The sequence below is a fragment of the Moschus berezovskii genome, chromosome 26 (assembly GCF_049115385.1).
Source record: "Moschus berezovskii isolate FMDL1 chromosome 26, NW_MosBer_1.0, whole genome shotgun sequence".
NCBI lineage: Eukaryota > Metazoa > Chordata > Mammalia > Artiodactyla > Moschidae > Moschus > Moschus berezovskii.
Window position 1 is genome coordinate 5,475,155 of NC_142485.1, and position 19,054 is coordinate 5,494,208.

Below are 19,054 nucleotides of genomic sequence, written 5' to 3' on the forward strand. Positions count from 1 at the left end.
CTAGTCTATATGCAGTTAAATGCTTTGTTAATCTCTGTCCTGCTGTTTGACTTGGTCCATTTTAACTCAGTTAATATCCGCACTCAAAATGACAAAGGCTGGAGAACATAACTATCAAACTCTATAGTATAGCCATTAACAGTGCTAGAGCTTAAGTAACAAAATAGTTTTAAAAAAGTGTATTTCAGCAATCCATAAAACTAGGAGTTGGCTATACAAAACAAGACTCATTCTAGGGCTTTTCTGGTAGCTCAGTGGTAAAGAATCTGCCTGCCAATGCCAGAGACACTGGTCTGGGAAGATGCCGCGTGCCACAACTACCGAAGCCCGTGCACCCGCGACGAGAGAGCGGCCCGCACGGCAACAAAGACCCAGCACAGCCAAACGTGCATGAATGAAACTATATCTATAAGAGGCTCATTCTACTTTCTCCCGACTCCCTTAAGAAACACAGGAAAACATACTATACCCCAGGAACTAGAGAAATAAGAGTAAATATACAAGAGCCTTCTAAGAGCATATGTGTTTGAAAAGTTTACTGCTTCTAAAGTCTGCATTGGTTTTGACAGCAGAACGTCACTGTTTTCATTGTAGTATCCACACGCTTTCTGGCAATTAGCAGAGTTAAAGACCTCAAACTATAGCTGAATTTTGAGGTTAAGAATTTTAAAAAAAGGAAAGAGGTTAAAGAAGGTTCAGAAAATGTGAATGGATTTTCTGAGCCAGAACACTTGCAAAAAAGAAATTCTAACTGGTCCAGCAAAAGAGCTAATTTGTAAAATAAAATACCTTCCTGTATTTTATGTTTTTCTCTAAGACTGGTCAATACTGTGCATTTTAAACTGTAATACTGAGATTCAAAACAAAAGATAAAGTAGGGAATCTTAAAAGATATATTTCACACATTAGAAAACTCATAAGGTGCTAAAAACCAAGAAAGAAGTTAAGCATGCTTCTATACCTGTATCACCCTTAACTGCAAAACTGATGAAGGCCCCAGTTACCCCAAGTGTAACGAATGACAGGCTTTAATCCTCTACATGACTCCTGTTCAAGGTACATTAACAAACACACACAGAAGTACGGAACTTGTATGTAAAGAGAGACTTACCCAGCTATGTATTCAACACGTTGTCACTGGTAAGACATGCAGTCGTAGCGAGGGTGGAAATCGGTGTTCTAAGGACTGGACTGACCAGGGTTACTATTCTGTCCCACTAGAGATGGGTGGTCCCTCTTTTCTGTTACTTATGATAACTCTGTGCTAAACGAAGCAGCTGAGATGCTTTATAGAATTATTGTTACCAAGGGCAAATCTTTAAGCCCTTCACCGTTTATTAAGCTTTCACACATGCTGTACCACCTGACTCCCACAACCACTTAATAGCATTACTAATTAATTCAATGCTACACAGTAACCGCTTCTTGGAAGCATTCATCAACAAAGTTATGTTTATTATTAGAAATAAATATTAGCTGGGAAACTAATGAGAGGGGAAAATATTATAAAGACTTAAAGGTTAACCTAAGTCAACTGAGGCACAAAAGAATATGCTTTAGAAGAGTTAATCTTCTTGAACAAAAAAGTTGGGAAACCATTCATCAGGAATTCTATAAAAGGACAGCGTCTACCTTGTCTCTTCCTCTGTCGGCCCCTATCACCTTTATTCTCTATTTTTCAGAGACAAGCTTAGGACACTCCTAGCCCACACGAAGGGATGACTGCCATCACCTGAGTACCAGGAAAGTGAGGTTAAAGGCTCTGGAATTATTCAGCCGGAGAAAAAGAGATTTAACAACTGACTCTATATGTAAGGTTCCACTGTACTGAGGAAAGCGACAAGGTGTTTTACAAAATTAAAACAGGACATGAGTTTAAGTTGGCTACTGACAAAAGTACTACAGAAAAACCATGACAATTTTTCTGACAGTGGAAATTTATGAGTAAAATGCTTAAGGACCTTTATTAAAAAGGATTTTTGTAAGCAGGATAATTTCCTATTAAATGAAGTCATCTAAGTAAAGCTTCTGATGTTTCAACACTTTGAAAGGAACAAGTCAAGGAAGGGTTAACTCTAACGTTACCATTGGAGCCACCGGGGGTCTGGATGCCTGCCCTTCACTGTTGCCTGGAGGCTGGGTCACCCTGTCAGCGTGTGAAGATGGTGCTGTAGGAAGCTGGGAGCTGGCTGCAAGGTGCTGAGATAATTCTGTTTTGTGGCTCTTCTCTGATCCATCCAATCTGCTACTTCTCTCTATGGCAATCAGGTCACGGATTTTTTGCAGCTGCTCCACTGAAGCCTTTTTAGGAAAGATAAGATGTGTTTCTCCCTGGAGTTTAAAAAAATTAGGGAAATATATATGAAATGGAGCCAATACTATAGAATACATCATACTTTAACAATCATTCTCTTTGTAACATTATGGCACTTTTTAAAAAATTACAGGAAAAGGTACAACAGAAAATTAAGAAACTCTGTCTCCTTTTTAGCATCAAATGTTTAGCCTATCTTATTGGTTCAAAAGACCTTTAAAAACATTCTTTTAGGAATACTGTAATAAGTCAGAAAGCCTCCTGAAGACTGCAAAAAAAGCTCATTCCTATCTTCTCTGTAATAGGATTTGATAAAACTATTCTCCATGAAATTTCCTACAAGATAATGATACTATAGATATGGCCATTCAAAATGATCACTGGTCACATAAAACCAATAAGAAGTTCTATACCAACCTTTGAATCTTCTCAAGTCTTTAAGAATAGCTGCATGATTAGAAGTCTATGGGGTCCACTAATTCTTCCAAAGATAACAAAAATTAAACCCCGATGGTCATTTCAAAACTACAGATTGCTATTTAGTAATATAAAGGTGATACAAACCAAAAAAACAAACAAAAAAATCCAATTCTTTAAGAAGTGATTCGTTTAATGAATTCACATAATACAGAGTGCTCTAAGGTACAATAAACATTACAACAAAGCTCACAATGTAAAACAGTCAGCAAATTACAAAACAAAAAGCAAAATGAAAATTTATTCAATCAAGGTTTAAGGTGTTGAGAACCAACAGTATTAAAACAGTAATTCCGCCAACTGCAAATGGGAGAAAAAGTTGTAACATACAGCAGACCAACCTGCAGATCGTGAGCATATAAATTAAACTCCACAATTGAGAATGACTGTATTTCCCTGCTGATGGCAGATCTACAGGAATCAACTGACCAGACCAAGACCTTAGTCAATAATGACATGAAGATCAATCCCAAGTATTACCCAAAATAGCCATTAAAAAAGATCACTATCATTTACTGCATTTATGTGTTTCTAGATACTGTGCACACATTACCTAAAGAATTCTTATAGCCACCTTGAAAGGTACTAGGTTTAGCCCCGCTTTTCAAATGAAAATATGAAGTCTCAGAAGTTAAATAACCTGCTTGATGTTCTGAATAACCGTCAGTGAAAGGATTCATACACAACCGTAATTGCTACGCTGTAACTACCTCCATCTGGAGACTGAACAGAGATCAAATCCCACCAGCCTGTACAAATAGGTGGACGGGTAGTGCAAAGTATTACGACAGTTGTGATGATTATACATACGATGATTTGCACAAACTGGAACACACTTAATTTTCCAACATGAGAAAGGAACCACCTCCTGTCTATGACAAGGTCTAGAAAGAGAAACCAGACGCCTGGTTTAAAACCAAACAAGAAGCCTCTGATCTCGCACAGTGAGCAGGGCAACACAGGAAAGCAGACGACACCACGGACAGGTAACGGGGAGCCCCGCAGGCAGTGGTCTGCCTGGTCCACAGCTCAGAGAGGCCCCCCTAATATGGTGGGGGGAGGCCGTCCCTTCCACCTTCTCAGCACCTTTCAGTCCTGAAAGAATGTGTGATTATGAACGACGCCTCTGTACCAGAAAGTTTAATCAACATCCCTGCATTTTCGTAAAAGGACAAAACTACAGGCTTAATGCATGAGATCAAACAACATTTTAAGAAACCAACAAGGATTCCAGTATTTGACAAAATCTGCGTTTCTCAATGCATTCTTGCTGAGGCGATTTGCACTGCTGGGTGTGAGTCAACCCAGTCCCTGCCCAATAAATGCTGGTGACATCTTCCAGTCACCCTGGCAACCAAAACTATGATGACCACTCCTCCCTGGGGGTGGGTACGGCTCCTGGTGAGAATCACTCCATTAAGCTGGCCTGATGGGTCACCCATCCCGTGAATTCCAGTCTTTCTCCACCTCCTTCTCAGAATTTTCATAAAAAAGAATAGTCTCAGAGTCAAGTGAGCCCAAAGGTGTTAGGATTTTAATGAACAACTGAAAATTTCAGGATAGGTCTTGGATTCCCACTGCACCTCAGAGCCCATCAAGTTTCCTCTGGAGGCAAAGTTCAGTTTCAGTTCTACTGACTAACACGGATAAGACACTTACTTCTACAGGTCCTGAAGTGTGCAGTCCAACGCCAGCCAGTAACTCTAAATACAAATTAGTCTGAAGACACAACAGCCTTTTCGGAGATTATGACTCCATCTGTGTTGTATACTACTGCAAGTCTCAACCTGGCTTGTCACCTGGCACTGGTATAACCAACCTGCAACAAGTCCGCCTGGGGTAGAGGGCTTGTCTACAGTATGGGATTTCACTGCTAAAACCAGTACATTCCAAGGCAACTGCAACAGCTGGCCACCTCTCCTGGAACTCAAATATCTGCTGAATGAAAGATAAATCTGATTCCGCTCAATCTTTAACAATAAACTTTAACAATAAAAAACTAGTAGTCTCCAGTTATCATTTACTTGAAAGTGAAAGTCGCTCAGTCATGTCTGACTCTTTGTGACCCCACGGACTATACAGTCCATGGGATCCTCCAGGCAGGAATACTGGAGTGGGTAGCCTTTCCCTTCTCCAGGGGATCTTCCCAAACCAAGGATCGAACCCAGGTCTCCCACATCCCAGGCAGATTCTTTTTTTAATTAATTTACTTTTATTGAAGGATAAATGCTTTACAGAATTTTGCTGTTTTACGTCAAACCTCTACATGAATCAGCCATAGGTATCCATATATCCCCTCCCTTTTGAACCTCCCTCCCCTTTCCACCCCTCTAGGTTAATACAGAGCCCCTGTTTGAGTGTCCTGAGCACAGGGCAAACTCCCGTTGGCTGTCTCTTTTACACATGGTGATGTATAAGTTTCCCTGTTACTCTCTCCACACACCTCACCCCGCCTCCCCCTCCCCACATCCGTAAGTCTATTCTCCATGTCTGTTTCTCCACTGCTGCCCTGTAAGTAAGTTCTTACCATCTTTCTAGAGTCCACATATATGCGTTATGATATTTATGATTTATATATATCATAATTTATGATTATATGATATATGAAATTTATCTTTCTGACTCACTTCACTCTGTATAACAGGCTCTAGGTTCATCCACCTCATTAGAACTGACTCAAATGTGTTCCTTTTTATGGCTGAGTAATATTCCACTGTGTGTATGTACCACAGCTTCCTTATCCATCCATCTGTCAATGGACATCTCAGTTGCTTCCGTGTTCCAGCTATTGTAAGTAGTGCTGCAATGAACAATGGGATACATGTGTCTCTTTCAATTTTGGTTTCCTCAGGGTTTATGCCTAGAAGTGGGATTGCTGGATCATATGGTGGCTTTATGCCTAGTTTTTTAAGCAATCTCCATACCATCTTCCATTGTGGCTGTATCAATTCGCATTCCCACCAACAGTGCAAGAGCGTTCCCTTTCCTCCACACCCTCTTCAGCATTTATTGTTTGTAGACTTTTTGATGAGGGCCATTCTGACTGGTGTGAGGTGATATCTCATTGTAGTTTTGATTTGCATTTCTCTAATAATCAGCAATGTTGAGCATCATTTCAAGTGTTTGTTAGTCATCTTTATGTCTCCTTTGAAGAAATGTCTGAGTCTTTTTCCCACTTTTTTGACTGGGTTGTTTGTTTTTCTGGTATTGAGTCATGTAAGTTGCTTGTATATTTTGGAAATTAATCCTTTGTCCACAGACAGATTCTTTATCAACTGAGCCACCAGGAAAGCCCAAGCATACTGGAGTGGGTAGCCTATCCCTTCTCCAGGGTTTCTTCCCGACCCAAGAATCATTTACTTAATTTTCCTGTCATTTGACTCAAAAATCTGCATTTCCTTGAACAAAATCAGCAATTTTCTCAATTTTCCCTGTCTATAGTTTTAACTTCTTTATGTTCAGATGCCTGTGAGCAGCTACAAGCAGATGACACAATAATTGACACCACCCTGCCCTCTCCTTTGAAATCATCATAGCCTTCTTCACTCTCTCCCTGACACCTCTACTTGAATATTTAACAGTGTACCAGTTACAATTATCCAAAAGACAGCTACCAATTTTTCCTCCTCTGATACCTGCTACCATCCAGGACTTTTCTGTCTCAATGAATGGAACTCCCATCCACTCAGTTGCTCAAACCAAAACCTAGATGTCACCCTGACTTCTTCCTTTCCCTCATACTCCACATCTAATTCATCAGCAAGTCCCACAGACTCTGCTTCAAAAAGAAATCCTGGATCCTTCCACTCCCTCATTCCCGTTGCTGTCGGTCTTTAATCCAACAAATATTTACTGAGTGCCTATGTGTACTGGTCCTTCCCCAGCAGCCAGAGCACAGGGAACAACACAGACAGAAAGCCCGCCCTCACGGAACTTACACAAACCACTGCCATTTCTCAGAGAGACAAAAACAATAAGCTTTCTACCTGGCCCCGGGGCTTATGCCTCACCCTCATGCGGAACATTCAGAATATTCTCTCTACAATGGTGAGAGCAATCTTTAAAAATATTCTTCCCCGCTTAAAACCTTTCACTGGCTTCCCATCCCACCAAGTCGTCTTTACCACAGTTCCCCAGACTCCACGCCAACACCTCTGCCTGCCTCTGTGGCTAGTTTCTGTGCCAAAGCTACACCTGCTAGCAGTCCTCTGCATGGGCTAATCTCCGTGACTGGAAAGCCCTCACCTGAGAGCGTCAGGGACCTGAACTGCCTCTCCTCTCTTAAGCATGATCTCCGGGGCCTCCCCGACCACTCTTCCTCACGTGGCCGCCCCCAACTATGGTGGCTTACAATGTCTTTTCAAGCCTTACTGCATCTATGCTTTCACATCTGTCTGTCTGCCTTACTGGAATGCAAGCTCCACGTGAGAAAGGATCTGTTACCGTTTCACCACTGGATTTCTAAGGCCTGAAGCAGACGTGGGGAGGGAAGCAGAGAGGTGGGGAGGCAAGTGCACCCAGGGCCACTCAGCGAGCATTCCTCCTGAACAGCGGCCACAGCCTTGCCAGCTCTGACTGCTACTGATCACTCAGTCTCTAGAACCAGGTTTGATGTCTTTCAGTACTCCATAAACTAGAAATGGCTAAGCATAGACATACACACAGAAAACTCATCATCTGGACAGCTACTTTCCTTTGTCATAAAATTAAACTATGCCACCAAACTTTTCGTCTGACCTAAACATAAAAACAAACACAAAACACTGAGTCTTCTCTCCTGTCACAGAAGAGAACCCTTACGTGTGGCAGCTAAATTCAACCTTTCTGTTTTTACCCTTTTCATTTCTTCCTGGAGACAGGGGGTTGGAGGCCATTCTTCTGTGCTCACATAGCAGATTTTGGCTAAAAGTCTAAAAAGAGCCACAATTTAGTCCTTAGGTTGCACATCTGACCTCCCTGAAGGACTGAGATGGTAGGAATTCTCCCTGTGGGAAAGCCGTTATATTTTACTGTGATTTAAAAGTATATTTACTGTGATTTTTCAATGTTCAATAAGTGAAGAAATAACTAGTTCCACAGCTTTCCTGAATGAACCAATTAAAAAATATTACCTTGTTTAGAAATCACTGATCAACACTACAATGAATGCTCTGTACATAAACTGCAGAGAAAGCCACGAACACACTTACCTCTTCAAACCCCATTTCAAATAAACATTCAACAGCTCCTCTGACAGGCAAGAGTCGAGTAGAAAAAGTTGTGTTTCCAATCCGGATAGATCTATATTTTTCATCATGGGGGTTTCTGATTTGAAAGAAAAAAAAAAGTCTCATTATATATAACAATTTATCACTTTCAGCATGTTTTTACATTCTTTCTAAGTTTTGTACTGGCTGTATTCCCTCAGGGCAGGAGAGATCTGACTTCACAGTCAGTCAGTGTGGAAGGACACCCTCATCTGATGCTTCTTCCCTCAGGGCATGCTTAGCATAACATCACTGTTTACCTCCACAGCTGATCATATTAATGCTGCCAGGAGGGAAATACAGGCAACTTTCTATTTCCGTGCTGTTAAAATCAGAGACCCTTATGAGTTTGGGGGCTGCTAATTTGGCCACCTCATGCGACGAGTTGACTCATTGGAAAAAAGTCTGATGCTAGGAGGGATTGGGGGCAGGAGGAGAAGGGGACGACAGAGAATGAGATGGCTGGATGGCATCACCGACTCGATGGACATGAGTTTGAGTGAACTCCGGGAGTTGGTGATGGACAGGGAGGCCTGGCGTGCTGTGATTCATGGGGTCGCAAAGAGTCGGACACGACTGAGCGACTAAACTGAACTGAAGAAAAAAAACTCACGCAACCTCCAGACAGGGGCAGACAGTTTTGCCTGTTTTGTTCTGATGGATCTCAATCAAGGATAGCACCTGACATATAGATGGTATTAATAATTTATAGTTTATTAAAAATTAATAGATGCTTGTTAAATGAATGAATACAAGAAACTAAAAAGTTAGATAAAAATGAACCAAAGTTCCTCAAAGACTTTACTTCTGACAAACATGAACCTAGTTATAACTTAACAGTTATTTGGTTTTTCTTCCTTCCCTAGGCCAGTGGTTGTTTTTACTACAAGTCTTATTTCAGCTCAAGATATATTTTTGTCACAATGATGGTAATAATATAAAATGAAGATATGAATTTCTTTTACAATGATTAAGATTTTGAATAGTACACGTGGGGTGAGACCAGCACAGGAAACATCTTTGAGATTTTTAATAATCTTGATAAATCAGAGATTATTAAAAAAAAAAAGTTAAAGACAATCATGGTATTATACTCAAAAAGGCCTTCTGAACATAATTTAGGATAAGCAGGTTTCATATCTGACAGTGACACCCTTAAAAATGGTGAAACTTAGAGTGTTAGTCACTCAGTCATGTCCGATTCTATGTGATCACATGCGTTGTATCCTCTCTTCATGGAATTCTTCAGACAAGAATAGTGGGGTGGGTTGCCATTCCCTTCTCCAGGGGATCTTCCTGACCCAGGGATCAAATCCAGGTCCCCTGCATTGCACGCTGACTCTTAACCATCTTGAGCCACCAGGGAAGTCCAACGGTACTGGCTTCCATCAACACAACATCTCGGTTTCTGTGGCTGCGTCAGGTGTCCACAGAGGAAGTTCTGAGGCCATCAGTCTGGGGTCTGGAATGGCAGGGTGGCCAAATGCTAACAGATAACCAGCCACCTTAGTCCTAAACTTATACATGTTCTCTGGACACTGTGATATAAAAACAAAACCAAAATAGGGATTTTTAATTGTGGGAGTTTCAACAAATTTCACATTTGTTTTCCATCGAGCAGCTCCTGTTGCTAAAAAACTGTTTTAAACTGTTTTAAACTTTGTTTTAAACCTCTTTTCCTTAATTTCAAAAACTACACAAGTTTATTACAGAATATTCAGAGACAAAAGCTCTAAAATAGTGTTCTTTAAAGTGTCCAGATTGGCGCTAATCTACTCTTTGCTATTCATCCATGAGGAATACAGAAGCTGAGAGCATTCAATTATTATTAATTATTACAGTAACTTGACATTGCCATGAAATTTTCATTGTATTTTACAAAAGTTATAGGTTCACAAAGGATTGGAAATTAAAAACAAAAGCACTGTTCTTCATTGCAGGTCATAAAATGGTCACTGCCATACAATGACAGAAACACAGGAGAGACAGGTGCCTTACTATTTTATTCTGTGTATTAGATCAGAGTTTCTAAATCTTGGCAATACTGACCTTTGGCCTTTGTTGTGGGGGCTGCCTGGGCACAGCAAAACGTTTAGCATCCCTGGCTTCTCTGCTACATTACGTCACAACTGTGTCACTCTTTCTTACAATGTAAACATTAAACGACAGCATAACCCTAACTTTATCAAAGCTGGTTACAGATAAATGAGGCATCTTTTCATGATTCTCAACACATCCAACAGGGTGATAAAGCGGTACCACCAGAATGGTACATTCTACTGGTGCAAAAGTGCCAGAGCTCTTAATCTGCTTTTTCCCAACAGTTTCCAGATTTCTACATAATCAAAGTCTTTTACTGTGCTTAATTTTCTAATTTTTCTTCCCCTTTCCACTAGTATTTAAAAATTCTTAGAAAACTTACATGAGCTGTTCTGATATAGCTTATTATTTTGATGTGTTTCAAAGTAACTGTTGATGCAGCATCTTTGATATGGGCTTTGTTTAGATTTTCCTCTCTAGTTATCTAATAGACAATTTCCTATCTTTGTACACTATCTATGAACCTCACATACTATTCATCTGTTTTTCTCATTCAATGCATACTGCAAACAAACAAACAAAAAAATGGCAATAACGTCCAGTTACTCAAATCCTATCTTCCTCTTTTAAAATGTGTTGAGCAGACCAGCCATAGTCGTGAGTATAGACTGATGTGAAAGTCAACCTCTTAAGCCCTCAAAGGCTTAGAGAACTTGGCTCCAGGATCTTCAGACCTCAAATCCATCAGCTCCCATTTCCTGCCTTTGGAAAAGCGCCACACACACACAGAGACACACACACGCCTAGACATCTAGCTTCACAGTTTAAGCCTTCTGCAGCCACCCTCCTTGAGCTCATCACTACTCTCTTTACCCTGTGGTGTCTAAAGCAGCCCTAAGGATCACCTTCAGTTTTGTCTGATCTTCTGTTAATTCTCTGCAGACTTTTCTCAAGATTTCTGTGCTATAACTCTTTGATGTTTTTCTTCCTATCTCTGCTGAGCATTAATTATTTCTATGACTTCCAGTATTTATCTTGCTTGTTTAGCAATTACTTTGCACCTTAGCTTGAGGTTTCTTTTGGTTGCTGGATGATGCTGTTGAAGAGATGGGGCTTCAAAGGGCAGCAAAATTTCCTGAATCTCACTCAATTGTCACTCTGAACACACTTTGGTGTCTTGTGAGTTGTCTTACCCACAGGTATCACCAAATTGTTTCATCTATAGAAAAATTAGTCTTTGTATTTACAACTGACTACTTCATGTATCACCAGCCTTGTCATGGCAAACGATCTTGCGTAACTCAATGAAGTTGAGTCACGCCGTGCAGGGCCACCCAAGACAGACAGGTCATAATGAAAAGTTCTCACAAAATGTGGTCCGCTGTACACAGTTCAAGAAGCAACAGTACTGGACATGGAACAGTGGACTAGTTCAAAATTGGGAAAGGAGGACGTCAAGGCCGTATATTGTCACCCTGCCTATTTAACTTATATGCAGAAAACTTCATGCGAGATGTCGGGCTGGATGACTCACAAGCTGGAATCGAGATTGCTGGGAGAAATATCAATAACCTCAGACCTGCAGATGACACCACTAATGGCAAAAAACAAAGAGAAACTAAAGAGCCTCTTGATGAGGATAAAAGAGGAGAGTGAAAAAGCTGTCCTGAAATTCAACATTAAAAACAAACTAAGATCATGGCATCTGGTCCCATCATTTCATGGAAGACAGAAGAAGAAAAAGTGGAAACAGAGACAGATTTTATTTTCTTGGGCTCCAAAGTCACTGTGGACAGTGACTGCAGCCATGAAATTCAAAGACGTTTGCTCCTTGGAAGGAAAGCTATGACAAACCTAGCCAGTGTACTAAAAAGCAGTGACATCTCTCTGACAATAAAGGTCCATACAGTCAAAGCTACGGTTTTTCCAGTAGTCACATACGGATGTTGGACCACAAAGAAGGCTAAGTGCCAAAGAACTGATGCTTTCAAATTGTGGGGCTGGAGAAGATTCTTGAGAGTCCCTTGGACTGCAAGAAGATCAAACCAGTCAATCCTAAAGGAAACTGACCAGGAATATTCATTGCAAAGACTGATGCTGAAGCTCCAATACTTTGGCCACCTGATGCAAAGAGCCTGCTCATTGGAAAAGACCCTGATGCTGGGAAAGACAGAAGGCAGGAGGAGAAAAGGGTGGCAGAGGATGAGATGGTTAGACAGCAGTGGTCATGAATTTGAGCAAAGTTTGGGAGATAATGGAGGACAGAGGAACCTGCTGACTTAGCAACTGAACAATTTACAACTGAATAGTAAGAAAAAGCCCTGCTTTTCACCCTAAAAGTCAGAATCAACCATACTACTAAGATTTTAAGACATATTAGCAAAAAGCCTCCCACTGAGTTACAACTTTCCTTTTCTCAGAAAAGGAAAACTTAAATGTTTCTACTTCAGAATTTCTGAAATGCTAGGAATTAAGTATATCTGAGCAATTTACTTGTCCTCTTCTTCTTTGGAATGCACAATCCCAGAAAGACTTCTCACAAATGGAAACTTGGTACATGAGTGCATTCTATAATCTTGTATTTTTATCACTGATCACAGAAGTTGTTTTGCAGGCCATCTGAAACACTATTTCTTAATCCTTCTGAAAAACTGTTATTCTGACGTACAAGTAAAATTTCAAAAACATCTCTCTGCCTTTAGAATCATCTGGAAACCATCTCTGGCTCTAACTTTACCATTCTCTGTAGCTGACAACATGGGAAACGTGCACATAACCCAGCTTAACATGAAAACCTGAATGAGAGAAACAAACAACACGTGTGCCATGTCTGTTATTTATTTCTATCTTTCTATCTTCTGCGACAGTCTTATAATTTAAGTGTTGTTCTTTCCTGGTAAGACATTACTGACCAGGGGATTTTTGTAGAAACTAACACCGGTGGCCAGTGATTTATGCAGTGGAGTACTGAAACACTGTGGTCAATAACATCTGGGTAACAAAAGATGTATTAATACGTCTCTGTCAATAAGTTGTGAAACATGTGGAAATTGATACCCAGAGTTTACAAAAATCGCCTATAATCACACTCCTAGGAAACGGAGGGCTGGGACTTAAACGCACTCACTGGTTTGATTACAAACACTCTCCACCACACAGCTGCCAACAAACCCGTCCATTCTCCGTTAACTGCCTGGCTCAGCGGTGACCAGACGAGAAACCTGCAGTTACTTCAGGCGTTCTGTCTCCTCCCGTTACCAGAGGTACCCGGTCCTCAGTCATCAAGGCCTGACAGCCCCTGCCCACCGCCCTCTCCGTTCATCCAGCGACGCACACGCGGACGGCACCTGCAGACGTGAGACCCACGCCCACGACGTCTTACGTCACCATGCTCCACGCACCTCTCATTACGCTGAGTCTAGAAGCTACACGTCAAATATATGTCATCTTATCAAACCTTTCTCCTCAAAACCGATCCACATCAGGTCCCTGCTATCTCCTCTCATATAAATATGTAAGCGTTTAAACATCATCCTCGAATTGTCCTCCAGATATTATGCTATGGCTATTTTCTGTGTCTTACTCCTAGACACACTTTGTTTGAAGAAAGAAACCACTTTCCATTCTTCGCCCTTCCCAATCATACGCAGTGCCGTTCATAACCAGTAACTGTGTGCAGTTCGCAAAGGAAATTAGTGGGAAGTAAAATGTTTTTTTAAAGAATGAATGAAGCAAATTTTCCAGGGAGCCCATGTGGAATGTCAGTAAAACTATTACAGATTCTTGAGAGGTAGATACTGAGGACAGCGGATTTTTATCAAGAAGTTAACGAACTGAAAAAAATGGTTCTAACCCATGGTACACTGTGCATGCTAATTGGCATATACTTCATTCCATAATTTCACGAGCTTTATGACTCTTAGTTGGGGAACACGATAAGCATCATCTGAAGCAGAAATTTAAAATTTACCCCAAAGTATTATTTTCACCTGTGTGCAGTGACAAATATTGCTATTTAAAAACAAACTGCAAATGAAATTCTCATTTCAGCATTCACCCTATAAAATACTATAAAATAACTACCCTGACGTAGTTGCAAAGGATATCAAGACAACCCCCCCCCCATCTCTAAGGTTAAAGGATTTCCTAAAGCATCAAAACAAACAAAACCGTGGTCTCCTCTGTTCTCCAGCATATCTGTAGTGCAGAAATCTAAGGGCTCAAGAAGAAGTCTGGGGCTTTTCTGTTAACAAGCAAGCTAGTAAATGGACTTGGAAGGGGAAGAAAACGTGGGTCCCCCCCGCCAAGACCAAAGGAGTTTGAACTATAAGAATATGAGAGCAGGGAACTAATATTACTACCTAAGACAAACTAGAACAGGTAGTTTTTCACACCATCTCCACTTATATGAGTTGAACTTCTAACTTCTTTTTTTAGACAAACATTTTTTAGGATAGAAAACATGAGCCACGGTAAAGACTGTAACATGCACGAAGAGCATGCCAGATTTCTTCTGAGTTTGGTAAACATTCATAGTGATGACTGTGATGCAAAAGTATTTCCTTTCTCACAACACCTTGATCTCAGCATCTGTGGTTTCACTGGGTTGAAAGCAGAAGTGAATCCTTATTGTAAGGCCAACTCCCTGTTCCCAATAACGGGGTTTGAACAGCTGGGTGGCTCCCCAGGCGGGAGGTCCGGGTGGCGGATGGGCTCTGGAGAACTCTGCCTCGGGGTTCACTCAGGGCAGAGTCCTCCGGCACCAGCCTTGAGCTCTGAAGAGCTGTTCGACCTTCTGGGGTAGGGAAGGTGAGCCGAGAAGGTGTCACAGCGGAGGGGGACGGCCCCCACCTAGGTCACAATCGTGCCGCTGTGCACACTGCACCCCTCGGAGCACCTGGCTCAGCACAGAGGCTCCACGTGTTGTTCCTTCGATTCACTTGTAAAATCATTAAGGTTACCTGTATGAAGGGCTTCCCTAGTGGCTCAGCTGGTAAAAACTCTGCCCACAATGCGGGAGACCCGGGTTCGATCCCTGAATCGGGAAGATCCCCTGGAGAAGGGAACAGCAACACACTCCAGTATTCTTAGGCTTCCCCGGTGGCTCAGCTGGTAAAGAGTCCACCAACGGATGAGGGAGACCTGGGTTCGATTCCTGGGTGGGGATGATCCCCTGGAGAAGGGAACGTTTCCCCACGCCAGTATTCTGGCCTGGAGTATTCCATGGACTGGACAGTCCGTGGGGCCGCAAAGAGTCGGACACGACTGAGTGCCTTTCACTTTCATGAGAAGAGCATTGACAGTGCCATGGCTTAAGACCCTGCACTCGCAACTAAACGTCTCCAACATCAGGTCACGTGAAATCTAGAGCCTTGAAGCTGAGCAGGAATCTCCTTTTCAGACTTCACGCCGACACACAGCGCGCCAGGGTCCGAGGCCGGGGCGGAGCTTTCACAGGCGCCCCTCCGCCCGCACCTCAGGTCCCTCTGGGCGCCACGCCGGGGGAGCTCAGAGCAGCGGGAAGTCGTCCAAAGTCCACTTCCCGACGGCCCCACGCCGCGAGGTCCCTCGGAGGTCTGGGGCGCTCACAGCGCGCCCGGCCAGGACCGCCCCCGCGGACTCGGCGGCGCCGTGAGGACGCCCGCAGGACGCGGGCCGGAGGCCGGCGCGCCCCTCACCGGCGTCCCGGCGCCTTCCCGGCGGCCCAAACGCCCGCGGGGCCGCGAGACGCCGGCGGCCGCCCCTGTCCGGGCCCGGAAGGCGGTTCAACGGCCGGGCCCGCCCGCGCGACGCCGGGGCGCAGGTCGGGACGCCGCCTCCCCCGGCGGGGCTGCGCGGGCCAGGTCTCAGTCCTGGGGGTCCGGGACCGGCGACTGCGCCCCAGGCCCGGGCCGAGCGGGCGCCGCGCCCCGCCTGCCGTCCGCGCCCCCCGCGGCCCGCACCTAAGGATGTTGTCCGCGTAGGTGAGCAGCAACCTGGACGCCTCCAGGAACGTCTCCGGGGTGTTCTGGCAGAGCTCGGCCACGGCCGGGGACGCGGAGCCTGCAGAGCCGCCCAGCGCCGCCGCCGCTGCCGCCGCCATGCTCGAGCGCGGCCGAGCCCCGCCCCACGCCGTCCGCTCCCGCCCCGCGCCGCGCGCGCTCTAAGCAGGCGCCCCGGCGCGCCGCGCCCGCGGCCGGCCCGGGGGGCGGGGGAGAGGGAGGAGGGGCGGGGCTGGTCTCCAGGGGCGGGGCTGGGCTCCGGGGGGAGGGGGAGGAGGGGGTGCGGGGCGAGGCTGGTCTCCAGGGGGTGGGGCGGGGCTGGTCTCCAGGGGCGGGGCTGGTCGCCAGGGGTTGGGGCGGGGCTGTTCTCCAGGTGCGGGGTTGGTCTCCAGGTGCGGGGCTGGTATCCATGGGCGGGGCTGGTTTCCGGGGGGGCGGGACTGGCCTGCAGTGGGGAGGGGCGGGGCTGGTCTTCAGGGGCGGGGCCGGTATCCAGGGGCGGGGCTGGTCTGCAGTGGAGAGGGGCGGGGCTGGTCCCCATGGGCGGGGCCGGTATCCATGGGCGGGGCTAGTCTCCATGGGCGGGGCTGGTCTCCAGGGGGAGGGGCGGGGCTGGTCTCCAGGGGGAGGGGCGGGGCTGGTTTCCGGGGGTGGGGACTCTGCCCGGGCACAGTGTAGAGGCTGGTCTCCAGTGCGGGCGCTGGTCTCCAGGCACCCTGTCGTCTAGGTGGGGCAGGGGCTTTGTCCCCGCCTGCTGGGGGCTGTTCGGGAGCTTTGAGGTTTTGGACCGAGAGAGAAACCTGGTGGTCAGGGCCCAAGGAGCTTCGGCCAGACGGGGACGGGGTCTTGATCCTCCAGAACAAGGGGCTTTGCCCAGGGGTGTTGGGCGTCCCTAGTGGCTCAGCTGTAAACAATCCGCCTGCCATGCAGGAGACGTGAGTTCAATCCCTGGGTTGGGAAGATTCCCTGGAGGAGAAAATGGCAACCCACTCCTGTATTCTTGCTTGGAGAATCCTATGAGCTGAGGAGCCTGCCAGGATACAGTCTATGGGGTCGCAAAGAGCCGGACAGGACTGAGTGACTTAGCAGTAGCAGTCTGGAGGTGATAGCTTTCAGTGAACATATCGGATTCGTGATCTCCGAAGAAGATTTTAGCTTCGGGACCAGGGACCAGGCTTGATCACTCAAGAGCTTTTGTGTAACAGAGTCTCATTAAAGTATAAAAGGAGACAGAGAAAGCTTCTTATCAACCTTCCTGGGAATTGACTCAGTAGTCTGGGCCAGGGGTGGGGTGGAAGGGCTGGTACAGGGGGCTGTGGACTTTGGCCAGGGCTAGTGGTGCTGGTTGGTACATCGCAGAAACCTCGGTTCCTCTGTGTCCCAAGGCTGACCTCAATAGATCCAGCCAAGACGGCGGGGAAACTCCTTGTATTCCAACCGCCATCTTTTTCCCAAATAAAAATATCTTACAGCTTCCTCATCGCAGGTTGTCAGGCCTTCCTAAATAAATGGGGATGAAAGACCCCAGGAAGAAGGAGCAAACAGTTGTCAAAACCAAAGGCGTGGCTATGAACTCTGCAGGGAGTTCCTCTATGGGTTCCTTTTAGAACTAGATAATTGAAAATCTCTTGCATCATTCCCAGCCCAGATAGTATTGTGCTTCTGTAAAGAAGTGTTTTTTGAAACTGCAGGTTGCAGGTGGTGGATTCTATTGACCATAATAAAACACAGACCCAATAATGACAGAAAAGGATAGAGGGGAAAGGAGAGACAGCAAGTTATGCATCCGATATAGTAAGGGTATGTATCAATTTGTGACTTTGTTGTGCAGGTAGAGGCTGTGATGCGTGTCCTCTATTCCTCTTAGAAGATGGATCCTAACCTCTTTAATCCATGCTCTGCCTCTCCATGCCTTTGAAAATGTGCTTTACCAATGCCTCCTTTCTTTGCAGAAATTCCTTTCCAAACCTCAACAAATATTATTTCTTGACGATAGATTTTAAAGGTTAGTTTTTGTCTAAGTTAGTTTCTTTAAATTTTCTTGATCCTTTATCTTCAGTTTGCTTTTTAAGTTCGAAATTTCCTTCCAGTATCTCTGAGCAAGGCCCTGAGCTATACTGTCCACTTCAATTATCGTTCAATTGCCAGATATGTGTGAGAAGATTTTAATAAATATAATATTTGTTTATATATTAATATTTATTTATATATTAGTAAATATAATATTCTTGGACCAGGTTCCAAGAACAGTGTGTTCAACTGATAATTTGTTGTTAGCTGCTGTAACTAAAGATTTCCATGATTTAACATAAGAAATATCTTTCTTGTTCACACAACAGTTTAACAATGCAGTTCTCATTTGTCAGTTCCTCCGTGTAATGATTCAGGACCCCAGGCTCCTTTCATCCCATAGCATAGAGATCAACAAACATTTTTTATAAAGGGCCATATGCATGCACGCTCCGTTGCTCAGTTGTGTCCGACTCTTTGCAATCCCATGCCCATGGACTGTACCCTGCTAGGCTCCTCTGTCCATGGGATTTTCCAGGCAAAAATACTGGAATCGGTTGCCATTTAGTAAATGTTTAAGGCTTTGTGGCCATACCATGTCTGTTTCAACTTTCTAACTACTCTGCCTCTGCAGCAAACAGTAGAGTTTGTTCTTAACATGCCTAACATGGGGTGTTAGGGTGAACAGCATGGGGTGTTATGGTCACCAACACTCCCGGGCAGTCAAATTCTGTGAATAACTTCCTCCGTATACATGTGAAGTTCCACTGTAGCTTGTAGATCGTATTGAGTGGTTTTGAATCTGAGGATTTAACCAACAGCAGACCATATAGCACTGTAGCATTTAATATTTTTAAAAATCCACATATTAAGTAAACCCAGGCAGTTCAAAGCCATGTTATTCAAGGGTCTACTGTACTTTAGAATGAGTGGGTATAGCTATGTTCCAATGAAACTATTTACAAAAACAAGCAGCCTTCTGGATT

The 19,054-nt window shown here is 44.3% G+C and overlaps 1 protein-coding gene across 3 annotated transcripts in view; it reads right to left on the reverse strand.

Annotated features, from left to right (window-relative positions):
• The window catches only part of NGLY1 (N-glycanase 1), a 58,161-nt gene extending 41,953 nt beyond the window's left edge, over positions 1–16,208 (reverse strand). For 2 of the 3 annotated variants that reach the window (XM_088832719.1, XM_055416731.2), the window contains exons 1-3: positions 16,020–16,208; positions 7,981–8,095; positions 2,086–2,331 (exon numbers count right to left, since the gene is read on the reverse strand). In XM_088832719.1, coding sequence (XP_088688845.1) covers positions 2,086–2,331; positions 7,981–8,095; positions 16,020–16,159 — 501 coding nt within the window. In that variant the 5' untranslated portion in view covers positions 16,160–16,208. The remainder of the gene's footprint in view (positions 1–2,085; positions 2,332–7,980; positions 8,096–16,019) is intronic. The other variant, XM_055416733.2, reaches the window with a different exon arrangement.
• Between the last annotated feature and the right edge of the window lie 2,846 nt (positions 16,209–19,054).